Genomic DNA, 15,970 nt, shown 5'->3' with positions numbered 1-15,970 from the left:
CTAAGTACCTCGTCATTTGACCTACTCCTAGGTGGCCTATGACTCAGAGGATGATGGAGCTCCCTGGTGGCGAACTACCTGGTGATGAGCTACTTGGTGGCGAACTCCCTAGTGGTGAGCTACCTGGTGACGAATTGCTTGGTGATGAGCTACTTGGTGGCGAACTCCCTGGTGGTGAGCTACCTGGTAACGAGCTCCTTGGTGGAGAGCTACTTGTTGACGAGCTCCCTGGTGGAGAGCTACCTGGTGACGAGCTCCCTGGTGACGAGCTCCCTGGTGGTGAGCTACTTGGTGACGAGCTCCCTGGTGGAGAGCTACTTGGTGACGAGCTCCCTGGAGGAGAGCTACTTGGTGACGAGCTCCCTGGTGGAGAGCTACCTGGTGACGAGCTCCCTGGTGGAGAGCTACTTGGTGACGAGCTCCCTAGTGGACTCGTCATTTGACCTGCTCCTAGGCGGCCTGTAACTCAGAGGGTGATGGAGCAACCACCTGGGTTTGTTGCTCAGGGGGAGGTTGGTAAGGTGTGCAAACTAAAGAAGGCAATTTATGGGTTGAAGCAATCTCCATGTGCTTGGTTTGGGAGGTTCAGCAAAGTGGTGAAGAGTTTTGGAATGAAGCAATGCCAGGTTGACCACTCAGTGTTCAGCTATGACTCAGAAGCTGGGAAGATTTTATTAGTGGTCTATGTGGATGATATTGTCATCACTGGTAGTGATAAATTAGGTATTTCTGCAAAATCATTTTCAAACAAAAGACCTTGGAACATTAAAATATTTCTTGGGAATAGAAGTTGCCAGGTCAAAACAAGGTGTAAATTTGTGCCAAAGGAAATATGTCATTGATCTATTGGAAGAAACAGGACTGTTAGGTGCAAAACCGGCTGAGACCCCTATGGAACCAAATGTTAAGCTGAGCAGTGATACAGGAGAAGTATTTGAAGATCCTGGAAGGTATAGACGACTAGTGGGAAAGCTGAACTATCTGACTATCACGAGACCCGACATCTCCTTTGCAGTCAGTGTGGTGAGCCAATTCATGCAGAACCCTTGTATACCTCACTGGGATGCAATCCTTAGAATTGTAAGGTATTTGAAAGGAGCTCCAGGCCGTGGGCTATTGTATAAACCAGGGGGAAAACTTGAAGTAGTTGGGTTTACAGATGCAAACTGGGCAGGCTCAGTGAATGACAGAAGATCTACTACAGGCTATTGCACATTTCTTGGAGGAAATCTTGTGACATGGAAGAGTAAAAAGCAGACGGTTGTGGCCAGAAGCAATGTTGAAGCCGAATATAGGGCCATAGCTCACACTACCTGTGAATTAGTGTGGCTGAGGAATCTCCTACAAGAAATTGGGTTTCACATGGATAAACCTATGAGATTGTACTGTGACAACCAAGTTGCACTCCATATCTCATCCAATCCTGTCTTTCATGAGAGAACAAAGCACATAGAGGTTGATTGCCACTTTGTGAGAGAGAAGGTTCTTGCTGGAGAGATAAATACAGAACATGTGGGCTCGAATGACCAGTGGGCAGATTTGTTTACAAAAGCTCTAAGCTTAGGGAAAATGAGCTATCTATGTAACAAGCTGTGATTATATGACATATATTCTCCAGCTTGAGGAGGAGTGTTAAGTGTGCCGAATAGGGGTAGTTTAGTCTTCTTATCTTTGTTAAGTAGGTTGCTTATGTGGCAGTGTTATTAGAGTCACTCTGCCCCACACTTAAGTAAGGGCATTTTTGTCTTTGTAAAGATTATTAGAGTCTAATATAGATTAAGGGGGTCGACTGTATTGGTAACCCATCAGATTTCGACAGACTCTTCTTCTTCTTCTTCTTCTTCTCTTCTCTTCTTCTTATTCTTCTATTTCTGGTTCGGACTACTGTAGCACCAGTTGAAACACCTGCAAAAGTGGCAAAAAGAATTGAAAAGATGCAGAGAGACTTCCTTTGGAGGGGTTGGCAGGGCGACAAAGATTCATGTTGTGAGCTGGGATCTTGGCATAAAAAATATTTGAAACTTCAATGTGGTTCTTCTCTGTAGTCTGTAAATGGTTATGGAGGTTTGGTGTAGAGAGAGAAAGAGAGAGAGGTGGTGGGGGAGGTTAATTGTTGCTAAATTTGAGGCATCTAATGGTGATTGGAGGTCTAATGTTCTCCTTCCCTCCTATGGTAGTTATGTGTGGAAAGACATCATGCAAAACTATAATGTTTTTCTGCAAAGTATTTCATACAAAGTTGGTGATAGTGGAAGATTGAATTTGGAAAGATGATGCATGGTGTCCAAGTGAACCCCTATTCCATCAGATTTACCAGATTGCAACTGATAAAGATGCCCCTGGTTGCTAATTCATATGAGTGGCAGAATGAGGTGGTGGTGTGGTCCCCTAGCCTAAGGAGAAATCCTCAAGATTGGTGTCAGGTATTGTTTTGGAGTTTCTTCAAGTGATCAGCAATTTAAGCATCTGAAGGGGAAGGGATGGTGAGTGGGTCTAGCAGTGGGAAAAGAATGGGAATTGGAAGAGGCAGAAGTGGAGTTTACAAAAGTAGACAGGTCTAGATAAGTACAATTCCCTCAAAGATTTGCTTCCTACTCTGGGCTGTATCTCTTGGAAGGATCTAGCAAAAGACAGTCTGATTAGAAGAGGGATTTGAATTCAAGACCCTGCCTGCCCTCTGTGTAATCATTTTATGAGTGCATAGATCATCTGTTCATCCACTGCTCAAAGGGGTATAAGATATGGCTTCATTTCATAAAAGCTGCAAACCTTTCCTGTGTTTGTCCAAAAAATCAGAGAGTGCTTACTGGTTGGTTCCCACAGGGTTTAAGTGCAGATGGCAGATTATTTTGGAGCCTAATCCCTGCAGCTCTGGTGTGGTTTGGAGAGTTTGGTTGGAGAAAAATAAAAGAGTTTTGAAGGGGTTTTATTTGCAGATTGAGGAGTTGATGAATTCTGCAGTGGGGATGTTGAGTTCTTGAATTGTGGCTGTCAGGGACCCTTCCCATCAGCCTAGTTGTAATGTTTTGCATTCCATATCTTTGTGGTGTATGTGATTGTTAATGGTCCTGGGGATGTGGGGTCAGATGTTTGAACTCCCCCCTCTTTCTGTATTTGGCTATATATATATATATATATTCTCAAATACTTGTAGGAGTCTATGATATCCAGATACCTATGCATGCCTACTGCCTAGTGTACCATTGTTGAATATGATAGCAGATATTGCATGGATACTTCTAGATGTACTTTATAGCATTAACACTTCTAAAATATATAAAATGTTGTGTTTTAACAAATTATACTATAAAATAATATGGACCTGTATAAGTACATGGAAATTACATTGGGTACCCTTACCTGTATGCATGTCATGGATTTTAGGAAATGGAGTCGTATCCCTATTTACTGTATCCATGTTAGTATCCATATCCATATCCAGACATCATACATCGGAGTACCTCTGCCCACCATTCTGATAATGATAATGTCACATGACTTCTTTAGCTGTCTAGTGTATTAACGTTACAAAGTTTGATGGACATATCATTTTTGGCTGTCTAGTGTATTTCTTAGTTTCCTAAAATAATGATTTTAGGATGATCAAATTTAGATTCACCATCTCTCATGTCATAAAAGTGCCACATTTGATGCTTGGTGCTTTTTGCCAGATAAAAAGTTAAAAAACCACAAAAAATTCTTTGTTTTTATTGTTGAGGTATAAGGGTATAATTGGATTGAGTAAATGAGGGGGAAATACATAAGTACTCCTTCGAGGCATATAAATCATATTAAATTTTATGTATTTGAGAGGGGTTTTATGTCTTGTTGCCTCCTTTTTTTAACCCAACAAAATATTACTAGTTGGTCACAATCAACCAATCCATTCTCATCTCTCTCTCTCTCTCTCTCTCTCTCTCTCTCTCTTTCCATAAGTCATAACACACTCAAGCACCACAGAATAATCAACAATAATTCAACTTGGTATTAGAACTTCATGCTTGAAACCTGAGGAAGTTTCTTCACCACTTGTGACCTGTTGGCATCATTAGCCATGCGAATGACATCATTGGACATATTAGACACCAACCTTGGTGTTCAAAGAATATTTATCAGCTGAAAATCCTCGACTTACGGAGTTTTTTCTTACAAGTTTCATATTCATTGGATGAAGGCCAACATTTTTCTGTTTTTTTTTTAATGAAAATTGTAGAAATCAGTTTTGCCATTGATGGGCCATAACTTCTTAAGACTGAATGAGTGTATAAGGCATGGTATTTGATCTCTGACATATTTTGTGATCAAAGGAACCTTATTTGATTTTGTAGAGAACACTGATGTGAGCCCCACAGCTGTGGTCCCCACTGTGTTCGTAGGACAGTATGTGTAATTATTTGTTTCAGTCATGGTAGTGTCAGTTGGTGGTCAGTCTGTTATTTCAGTTGTTATTTATTTCAGTTTTTATTTGCTTTATTTGTCATGTAAGTACTAAGGGCAGATCTGTCCTTTTCTCTATGTACTGAACATAACCTATAAATACTAAAGAGAGTGGCGGCGGCAGATGTGTTAGCATCTGTCCCTTCTTTCAAACCTCTGTGTTCTTCTGTTCCTCTCCTCTCTTTTCTCCTTCCTCTCACTTTTCGTCTACTTTTCTTAATCTAAAATCTATTAGGGTTCAAGACTGATTGCAGTCTTGATCTTATACTGATTTGATTTGGAGCAATGTTGATTTTTGGGAAAATTTTCTCTTCCTATTTTACTGCAGTAGAAGATCAAGACTGTAATCAGTCTTGAATCCTAATAGGTTTTAGGTTTGCAAAACAGAAGAAAAAGAGGGAGAAAGGAGAGAGAATAGAAGAGAAACAAGAGAACACAAGTTGTTGAAAGGAGGGACAGATTCTTTCTAATCTGCCGCCGCCACTCTCTTAATATTTATAGGTTATGTTTAGTACATAATGGAAAGGACACATCTGCCCTTGGTACTTACATAATAAATAAAGTAAATAAAAGCTGAAATAAATAACAACTGAATTAACAAACTGATCCAAACTGACACTACTATAACTGAAACAAATAACTACACTGCTGTCCTACGAACACAGTGGAGACCACTGCAGTGGGGCCCACATCAGTGTTCTCTACAACTGCCAAGCTTGTTTCCCCCCTTCTTAGACTGTTTTATCTTAGAGGCAGTCAGCTGCCTGCTATTAGTTATGACAGTGGAGAGACTTGGGTGGGAAAGGTTGTTTGATTTTGCTTCTGTATTCTGTATTGCATTTTCCTAATTTGCCTAGCATATATCTGCCCCGCCCTAGACCCCGCATTGGCAGGAGCCTTGTGCACTGGACTGCCCTAGTAGGATTAAGAAAGTTAATGAATTCTAGCTTCACTTTTTTCCTCATTATTGTATTCTTCAGGGCCGCCATGCTCCAACAGCCAGTGTACCCGCATTCCTATTATTCCAATATTGCGGCTTCAACCAAGGACCCATGATGCAAAACTGCCACTTCCGTGATATTCCTTGACCAACCGTCGACACCAACCAATTTCGGACTGTCGTCCCTGCCTTAGTAGTGCCTCAGAAAAAGCTATGGAACAATGGCTCGTCTGTCATGAAACCAAGATGTAAGCGCACCACCCAACACCTCACCAAAATGAACAGCAACTGATGTCCGTGAGGAAGCATGGCACTCCCCCACTCAAACCACCACAATACAAGGCTTTGGTTCAAAGAAAGAATTTAAGTGGTAGTGAGACTGTTAGCTTCTATGATCTATCTCATAGATTGTGGAACACTGCAACTACCTCTACATCTTACCTGTCTAAAGGATATAGTAGTACTACTAGTAATTAAAGACAAAACAATGCATTGGCATTGGAGACTTGGTAGTCATTCTTTTTCTCATCTGAAACTGGGGCTTCCTTTGTGTGTTTGATTCTTGTCTCTTGGAAGTTGGAACATTATTGTATAGTCTATGACTTCAAGAAAACATTGTAGAGTTTCATATCCTTTGAATAGTATGAAAGTTCTATTCCATTTGCAGTTGTTCACTCTGATTTGTGGAGTCTTATCTTTACTATTTCAATGTTTGGACACCATTGTTTTGTTACTTTTGTTCTTTTTATTTAATAGTTGAATGATATTTTCATTAATGATGAGGAAGAAAGAGTATAATCAGCCTAAGAAGTGGCTCAAGATGCTACCTCCCCTTTAAGGATGATTACAGTTTTGTTACTTTTCTTGATGATTATACTTGGTGTACTTGGATTTATTTGATGAAATCTAGGAATTACTTGTTCAAAATTTCCACACAGTGGTGGGTGCACAATTTGAAAGACCTATGAAGTTTCTTTGTTTTGACAATGAGGGAGAGTACATGTACTCAAAGCTTCAATTTTTTTGTTTCTAAGCATGAAATAGAACAACAAATAAAACTTGGGTTGGAACTCCTTGAAAGAATGTAGTAGTTGAGAGGAAGAATTGTCATCTCTTGGGGAAATCAAGAATCAATTTGATCCTAACCTTGAGCCTTGGGGTCTATGAATTGAAGCCACCAAGGGCTTGACTAGTCAATATAGGCATGGTCTTGCACTTTAGCCAGTTGGAGAAGAGATGACCTGACCACATTTTTTTTTATCGGTAACTATTAGAAATTTATTGCTTGAAAAAAGGGTTATGATTACAAATCTATACTATATATAAAAGTGCAGATGCAGAGTGAAAAGTTTTTTTGAACTAAAACTGCCCTCTATTTTTTTGTTTGAGAAAGAGTATAAAAGTCATTTTATTACAACTTCAATGTCAGCCTTAGCTACTAAAATGCCCACATTTGTGTATTTAGTCCATCTTTAATTATAAGGGTTGAAAATGTAATTTCAGTTATTACTTTCTACATCATTTAATCCCTACTCATTAAGTCTTATATTTAAGGTATTAACTCCCATTTTTTCTTATTAAATCCTATATTTAAGTTATTTTTCACCAATAAATGTTACTAATTTTTAATTTTAACAATATAAATCCATATATTTTAATACTGACTCAAAAACAAAACCATTATTTATCCAAGTGGTGGTTAAGAAATTCAACTATTTGAATAAAATTGATCAACCTATGAAGTCATAGTTAGGTAATAAAATTTTTAAAGTAGAAATAAATATAGAAAATTACAAAAATGTAGAAAAAATTAAACACATTTATGATATTTTTGCCAATCAAATTAAAAAAAATAATTGTAATAAACACGAATTATTTTTATTGATAATGAAAATGAAATACATAATTTAGAATTGATAAAAAATGAAATTATTTTACCGTTTGGCACAGATCAATAGTTCAACTTTTGGGTCAAATGTGTTAACCTTTAATATCATAAATAAATAGTAAAATTAATAAAATATAAAAATACAAAAATGAAAAAAATACATAAATTTTGCAAAAAAAACATTCAAGCACGTGTATAGTATCATATATTTGTCATATTTAAACAAAAAGTAAGTGTCACATATCAGAATTATTTTTACACACAGAAATACAAAAAACATTATAGAAAAAATTGAACACATCTATAATTCTATATTTGCACTACTATTAAAAATATGAATAAGACTGTGGAACTTTCTTTTGACTAAAATACTCATTTTTGAACTTAATCCCTACTTAATTGTTAGGCTTAAACTGTAAATTGAACTACTACTTTTAGCCTCATTCAATTCACTCTATTTAAATCTTACATATTTTGATAAATGAACAAAAAAAGATTCACCAAAAAGATAAAACATTACAAAAAGAAGAATCTAGCCAAGCAGGTAGGCCTGTCAATGATATTGAAACTTCAAAACTTGATATGATTATCACATATTTGGCTAAGGTGTTTATGTAATCAGATTTAGATTTTGCAATTTGCATCTGATTAATAATAAAAAAAAATACATAAAGTTTATAGAAAATTTTGGATACATTATTACCATCATTATCATCATCTAGATTTGCCTTACTAGTGAAGTAGTTAGCCTCAGCTATCCACCTTAGAGATTCCTCAGATACAAATCTCCTTTTAGGGTACCAGACCCCAATACAATTGATCTCTTTGAACCCCTTGTTTTTCCATGCCATCAGCTAGATTGTTTGCTGATCTAAACCCATGCAACCTTTGTGCCCAATTCTTGCATGAGAGCTCTAATTTCCCAAAGAAATTGCCTATTAACAAAGAGATTCCTTTCTTAACAGCAATTTGTGAAAGAACAAACTTGATATATTTGAATGTTAAAACCTTAATCATGTCCAATCGCGAAATTAATCAGTTCATTCATGCAATGATTGATAAAAGCTCATCCGTAAGCTTCTTGCCCTCCCTATCTTTCAAATTTATAGATGATTTCATCACCAAATCTTAATTTTCAGGGCCATTATAAGGCAAAGCACATTTTAGTTTTGTAAGATGGCATCTATTCTGAACTATGAGTAACTTACTCATTTTAAACCTCATGGTGTAAGGTTCAAACAACATAACTTATTGAACAAAAGAGAAAATTTAGCTAAGTGTTTTCTTAATTTATTTTTTAATCAATGATAGGGGATGCTGTGTTTGTTTGAGGTGGTTTCAGTGTTATTACTAATCTTAGAAAAAGTTCCATTATCCTGGTCAGATGGATTGTGGAAGTGAAGGTTTAGAATTGGTGATGGGATGTAAGGTTGCGAAACTTCCTACCAAATATTTGGGCCTTTCATATGGTGTCAAGTGCAATTCTAGCACCATCTAGGGTCTAATGATTGAGAGATTTGATAGAAGACTTTCCTTGGAAAGTTATTTATCCAAAGGTGGCAAAGTGACTTCAATCAAAAGTATCTTGGCAAATATTCCTTCTTATTGTCTCTTTCCTTGTTCCCCCATCCTAGCAAAGATGGCAAATGAACTTGAGAAATTGCACAATGTCTTTAGAAAGGATGGAAGGATGAAAAGAAGATTCACTTGGTGAACTGGGTATTGATTTGTTCTAGAAGGCCGCAGGAGGGTTGAGGATTAGAAGATTAAAAGTGGTGAGCTTTGTACTTGTAGAAATTAGGCATTGGCATTATAGCATTGAATCTGTAAGTTGGTGGAGGCAACTAGTGGAGGCTAAGTTTAGATCAAGGAATTGGGGATGGGATTCTGGCCTTGCATACTCATCTTATGGCTGCTCGGTTTTGAAAGGCATGGACATGTCATTTAATTCTTTCATAATTGGGATCTCTTATAGGGTATGTGATGGATCAAATGTAAGGTTTTGGATGGACACGTGGTAGGACCTCAACCCCCTGACATCTCTATTCCTAAATCTTTTCAAAGTGGCTGACAAGAAGGAATTGCTAGTTTCTGAGTATTATTAAATGGTGAAGAACAAGGTGGTTTAAGCCCCTTAATTCCATAGAGATCTCCAGGACCAGAAGATGGGCGAGGCGGCTGATCTGTTACTGAAAACCCAAATTCCAAAATCTGGTGTTCCCAAAGAATGCCTTACCAAAGACAAACTGATTAAAAGAGGTTTGGAAGTTCCTTGCATTTTTTTATCAATAATTGTATCACTTTATTAGAAATTCAAAACATAGTACAATGAGCAAAGAAAAGGGAGAGATAAGCTCTCTTAGCTCTCCCAGTGAATTCTCAAAGCAGTTACAATTGATCCCAAAACAAAGATTCTCTATCTACCCCTTGTTTTTCTAATACATCAGCAAAGGAATTTTCACTTCTTTTAACCCAGTGCAATTTTACCTCAGTGTCCTGTGTTAGCCACTTCAACTTCTTCCTTTCATTGCTATAGATCCGTAGTCCATTCTTCTCCTCCTAAAGCTAACCCATCACCGACTTGGAGTCTCCTTCAATAATCAACTTTCTAATGCTCATACTCCTCTCTGTGCTTCTCCCATTACTGCCAACAACTCAGCCCTTAAGGAGTCACCCTACTCCAATTGGTCCTGGAAAAAAGTGAGTCCCCATTACACTTCAGATTCCTGAAGTCCCTGGATTTCCCACACTACTTCCATCAAAGTACAGCTTGATAAAACCAGTGTTTGGGGGAGACCAAATAGGAGTTACAACATCCTTAACAGGGGCTGAACCAGCTATTTCCTTCCAGCTTCTAAAAAGGTTATCCATTGGGATATCATCAAAAGGTTCCAAAGACTTAACCCAATATGCCACTTTGATGTTGACTGGAAGTTCCTTACTTGGGCCATATATTCTGCAATCTTGATCTGGAGACACAGAAGATCACTTTGTTATTCCTTTCCCCAGAAGAACAAAGGTTTGACATCTTTTTTTTTTTTTTTTTTTTTTTTTTGCGTCCCTTAATGTTAGTTGGTGCCTTCCCAAGTCAGTAAAGGAGGTCCTAGAAAGGTGGTACATCCAAGGTCTGAGTAGGAAAAAAATAAAACTGCCTAGAACTCCATTTTGGCAGCTATCATTTGGTCAATATGGATGGAAAGAAATGCCAAGATTTTTGAGGGCTGAGTGATTTGAAGACTTGTTCAAGGATATACCCTTTCAGGACATTTATAGAGATGCTTTCTTGGGAAAAGACTGTTAATCTGTTATCTCTTTTTCTTTCTGGACAACCTTGCATTCTACAGTCTCACAGTCTTTCTCTGTATTTGGAAAACAGGAATACCTCCTTTCTATTTATGTTGCTAATCTTTTTAGTAATGGATTATACTTTATCTTTCTCAAAATAAATAATTAAATAAACAAAAGTGAATAATTGACAGACAATTTTTATCCACAATGTGATGTTGTCTCAGCATTCTTCATCTATCAGTCATCTACTCTAGACATTGATAAAAGTAAAATAATGTATGGTTTCCTTAAACTACAACTTCTTAATAGATTTTTTCATTTATCACCTTGATGTGGATATATTTGTAAAATTGTATGTCTTGACTGCTATTTTGAGATTTTTTGCCTAATATTTATTTATTCATATTGAATATGTATTATGTATTGCATCTATTTATATGTCCCATAGTGTTAAAATGTTCCTCCAAGCCAGTTTTATTTTTTGTTTTGATTTTTTTTTTTGAAGATTTTCAGTGTTACTATCTTTTTTGGTTCCTTAACAATATTCCTTGTATATGGTTCTTTTGGTTCCTTAATCCAGTTCCCTGTTTCAGGCAAAGTGCTTGTGGATGGTAAAGTGGTAAACAAAGCAGGAACACCTGTATCTGACAAAGCTATTGTAGAGATAATGGCTGTAGTTCCAAAATATGTATGTAGGTGATTATTCTCTATAAACAACCCCTGCCTAATAAATTGGATTGTGTTTTCACATATAGCCATTTAAAATTTTCAAGTTTTTCTTCGAATAAAAAAAATTATTTATATCTTATTGTGTTTTAATCCAGAGCGGGATACAAGTTGGAGGCTGCCATTGAACAGCTAGGTGTAGATGTTGCTGGAAAAGTAGTTCTTGATTCAGGGTTATCCACTGGGGGATTTACTGATTGCTTACTTCAGAATGGTGCTTCATTTGTTTATGGAGTTGATGTGGGATATGGACAGGTATGCCTTACTTCATAAAAATTCAATTGGATGAATTATTCTGAGAAAGCTAACGAAGTATCTGGTCTGGTTTTCCCCAATACTCATTTCTTCTATCTTTGCTTTCTACTGCTAATGATGTTGCTTGGAAATTCTAAATTATGTGTGAATAGTATTCTTACTCTACATCATCCCAGCACATTTTTTCCACAACTTCTATTTGCCTGTTACTTTCTTTTTGTGTTATTAAGCAGTGTAGATGTGTTAATGATAACCTTTTTCAATGAAAACCTGTAAAGCCTCCTAAACTTCAGATATAAAAGCATGCATCTCATTTTTCTTTCTTTTTTTTTCTACTTGGAGTTTCGGACTTATAGTGTCTTAACAAGTATGATTTCCTAGTGCTGTTTCTATCTCCTTGGGTTTTACTTGTAGTTGTCCTTTGTTTTTTCTTTTCCTTCATTTCTTTGTAACAGATCTTAAATTCTTCATCAGGTGGCTGATAAGATACGTCGAGATGAACGTGTCTGTGTTATAGAAAGGACAAATTTAAGATACCTTTCTGAACTCCCACAAAAAGTTGATTTGGTGACCCTTGACCTTTCCTTTATCTCTATACTCCTGGTATGCTGCAACACATTAGAAATACGGAAGCTTAGTACATTTCTCATATTTTTTAAATCATGAGTTGACCCCTAATTGTTTCTGATTTCTTATCTGAAAAAAACGCTTCTAATATCTTTAAGATTGTGTTTATTTGAAAGGTGATGATGTAGAAATCGGGACTTATAACCATTGGGGATTAAAAACAAATTGGAATTATAACCATTGGGAGTAAAAACACATAGGAATTATCTTGGAATAGGCCATGTAATTTGTACAAGTTGTGGCTTATAAACATTTTCTCTATGGTAGAGATACCAGTGGTTAATTAATCTTTTCATGGGTATACCTATCAAAAAGAAAAGAATCCCAATAGAAAAATACCTAATCATTGTTTGGGTATTTGCCAGAGATTTGCTCATTTATCTCGTCTCTGCACACCTGATAGTTCAATTTGAGAGATCATCTAGCCCTTCAATTATCTGGATTCTCCATTTGGTGGTCTGATAAGAAATATCATCTAATCTAACTCCCAATATGCCCTGATCTGATGATGCTACCCCATAATAAATTATGCTAGATCTATCCATTTTTATGATAATTTTCTTCTCTTGGATTGTCAAAGGCAGTATGGGCAACTTTTGAGAAACAAAATTTATGTGTTTTGTTATTAGGTTTATTTAAGTGATCTGAATTCGGTTTTAGGACACCTAGTTGGAGACTGGAGCTTAGTTCACAGATGATGTAGCTTCTTTCCATAATGAGGCTTTGTTTTAAAATTTTAAGGTAGAGACAGTGTTATGTTTTAGGCTTACTGTACAGCAGCAGCATCCCACTGTTCTGACTTATCTATAACAAATGTTTTTTCTGTTAATTTGTTGACCATTCATATGCACCTTAATTTTTTTTAATGCAGGTAATGCCTGCTGTCATCAATGTCATGAAGGATGAGGCAACATTAGTTACACTTGTTAAACCTCAGTTTGAGGCCCGCAGATCACAGGTTTGTAATTCTGTTGTACTTGCTTCTCTTTTTCTTTTCAATATTTTATCCAAGGTCATAGATGTATTTTCCTTATATCTTTTCCCCCCACCCCCCTTTTAAGTCCTCCAGTGGGTTTTGTAATGTAGCTTCAACGATTTAGGATGATTTGAGGAAAGGTTAATCCAAAGCACAGAATAGACATCAAAACTAGTCTGTCATAAATGACTGCTAACTGAACCAAAACTATTATCAGGTGTACCTTGGTAAAGCCTGGGCACAATCCAGTTGTGCTCATTAAGATTATGCCCTTTTATTTAACTTGCAAATCTTGAGACCCGCTAACTGATCTTTGATGATCTACACTGACTGCAGTCCCTTGGCGGTTCGAGCTTGGGATTTTCCCCATTCCCCAGCTTACATGCTATTGTGCCCTACCTCAACAGATGAATGACTTAGCTAAGATTTTATCACCTTTTCAGATGCAAACATCCTCATCATTTTCCTTTTTAGTTCATTGCATTTGCATATCATTATACTGTTGAAATGCAAATCTCTTTGATGCTTGGGTGGTAACACTAACAGGAAGTGCATGCTGAGACAAGTGTTACTAGAACAGGACATATTCGAGGGCAAATTTTTGAAATACGGAGGCATGACACAAGGCATTCCACTACCCGGATGTGTGAGGCATAGTTTAGAATGTAAGAGGTGTAAGCCTCCTGGGCACAAGGAAGCATAAGCCTCTTCAAGAGTTCTTCTTCTGGTTGACAGCCAGCATAAAAACATTTAACCAATCCAATATGAATATGAATCATGAATCATTTTGGCATGGCTCTTGATAGAGTACAATAGTGGGATGATTCATCTAGCTAACCCCAAATAGTTGGGATTAGGTTTGAGTTGAGTTGAGTATGTAGTATGCATATCTGGATGATGGGTTTTATAAGCTTCAATTTCCTTCTCAGCTAGAACCTAGAAACTATTTGTTATTTTTTTCCTTAAATTTTCTTGTGATCTAGTTCTCATCATTTTCAGTTTAATGGGTATGAATTTCCTAATTTACAATGAGTCGCAGCCAAGAAAAGATATTTATCTACTCATTTATATTCTGGATTTTGTTTCCTTCGCAGGTGGGAGGAGGTGGAATTGTAAGAGATCCCTTAGTCCATCAAGAAGTATGTATACATCCCCCAAACTTGTTATTTGATTGATTTATTTAATTTAGAAGCCTCAGAAACCCAATTTTTATAAGTATAGAATCTACTTGGCAACTTTACCGCTTACAAAGTTCAGCTCACACTACCAATTCAGAGATTGTGTTTAGCTCTTGGTGCCAGTAAAGCTGTTTGGTCAGTTGAATTCTGAAATTATTAGCTAACATGAAGCCTATGAGACTACAATTGTAGGATGAGCCTTCATGTCACTCCATTTTGGCTTTATCATGAATTGTTTTTGGTCAATGGAGCCTTTTCCTGTGGGTGTGGGCGTGGTTGTAGTTGTGTTTGAGCACGTGTTTATATGTGTATGCATACGTCTATATGGACCATCCAACCTTAAAAACAAAAATTCCTTATTCTTGCACCAAGATATATCATCCCAGTGCCTTACCCTGTGGTCTGTCCACCAATTTTCTTTTTTGTCCTGGGTAGTGCCCACCACAAATTTACATGCACACGCAGACACTCTTACACTTGTCCTAAAGCAGTGAAGCATAATTGTTGGTTAACTTCATTGGTTTTTTAGGTATGCAAATGTGAAATCTCATTGATTTGGTTGTATTATTTAGGTTCTTGAAAGGATCATAAAGGGTGTGGAAAACTTTGGATTCTCCAGCAGTGGGTGGATTGAATCTCCAATAAAGGGTGCTGAGGGTAATAAAGAGTTCCTAGTTTGCTTTCATCGAACAGCTGAGAGAACCACATGCTAATTTCTTGTACAGAGAATATTCCAATTTTCAACTTCTCAATTTCTAGAAATTGCAAAATTTTGACTTAGAGATGATCAGCTTTGTCTGCAAAGAACATGGAGAATCCTTGCTTCTCTAGAAATGAAAGCGTGCTTGCATTACCGTCTGGATCTTGAATGCAAAAGTAGATGATGCCTACTGCCTCCAACAATACAATGAAATGCCAAAAGGCCGGAGGTGCATTCCTGTTCATTTTTTAAACCCTTCTGATGGTACAAGACTGCAAGCAACAGTTTTTAAAGGGTAACCAAATGATGTAACCAATACTCTTCATGTGAGAAGAATACTTTTATTTACAAAAATAATTGAAGATAACCTTATTTATTCAATTATATGGTTCAATGCCTTTCCCTAGTTTTTTTAAGAAAGAATTGTGTAAAGCCTTCCTAGGTAAAATGACATTTCTTCGTTTTGCCACCTGAAAGTGACGGAATTTTAATAGGCGAATATGTAAATTGGAATTGTCAACGGAAGTCAGTTATACCAAAGTTGGGATTGCAAGTTGTAGTTAGGTCCAAATTTGATTCGTTTATATCCATTGGATTTGAATCAACTACGGACCAATAGTATAAATAAATTAAATTAAAAAAATTAAAATATTATATGATGAACTATAAAAAACTGTGATGTTGTATTTCCTGAACAAAATGAATTGAAAATAATTTTGTAGAACTTCGAACCAATGGCTGTATTAAACACTACAAACTAACCTCATTAATGAATAATTGGATACAATGTAAATTTTAACTATATACGAGCATATATTTTTAAAACAAAATGGATTTTATTGGATGGGAGATGGGTGGATTGGCATTTAATCCAATTATAAACGGATTGAATTTGGATCACTTTGATGAAATCGAGTTCAATTTGGACAAAGCATTTTGCAGGGAATGAATCCGG

General features: G+C 36.7%; 1 protein-coding gene across 4 annotated transcripts in view; it reads left to right on the top strand.

Moving 5' to 3' along the window:
- The window catches only part of LOC148845872 (bacterial hemolysin-like protein), a 43,939-nt gene extending 28,543 nt beyond the window's left edge, over positions 1 to 15,396 (top strand). For 2 of the 4 annotated variants that reach the window (XM_088952861.1, XM_088952862.1), the window contains exons 4-9: positions 11,147 to 11,249; positions 11,378 to 11,534; positions 12,009 to 12,137; positions 13,033 to 13,119; positions 14,232 to 14,276; positions 14,888 to 15,396. In XM_088952861.1, the coding sequence (XP_088808987.1) occupies positions 11,147 to 11,249; positions 11,378 to 11,534; positions 12,009 to 12,137; positions 13,033 to 13,119; positions 14,232 to 14,276; positions 14,888 to 15,028 (662 nt within the window). In that variant the 3' untranslated portion in view covers positions 15,029 to 15,396. The remainder of the gene's footprint in view (positions 1 to 11,146; positions 11,250 to 11,377; positions 11,535 to 12,008; positions 12,138 to 13,032; positions 13,120 to 14,231; positions 14,277 to 14,887) is intronic. The other 2 variants (XM_088952864.1, XM_088952863.1) reach the window with 1 other exon arrangement.
- The last annotated feature ends 574 nt before the right edge of the window (positions 15,397 to 15,970 follow it).

This window comes from Nelumbo lutea, chromosome 7 (assembly GCF_056320005.1).
Source record: "Nelumbo lutea isolate HS-2025 chromosome 7, American lotus-T2T, whole genome shotgun sequence".
NCBI lineage: Eukaryota > Viridiplantae > Streptophyta > Magnoliopsida > Proteales > Nelumbonaceae > Nelumbo > Nelumbo lutea.
This window is presented reverse-complemented; position numbering and strand designations above follow the sequence as displayed.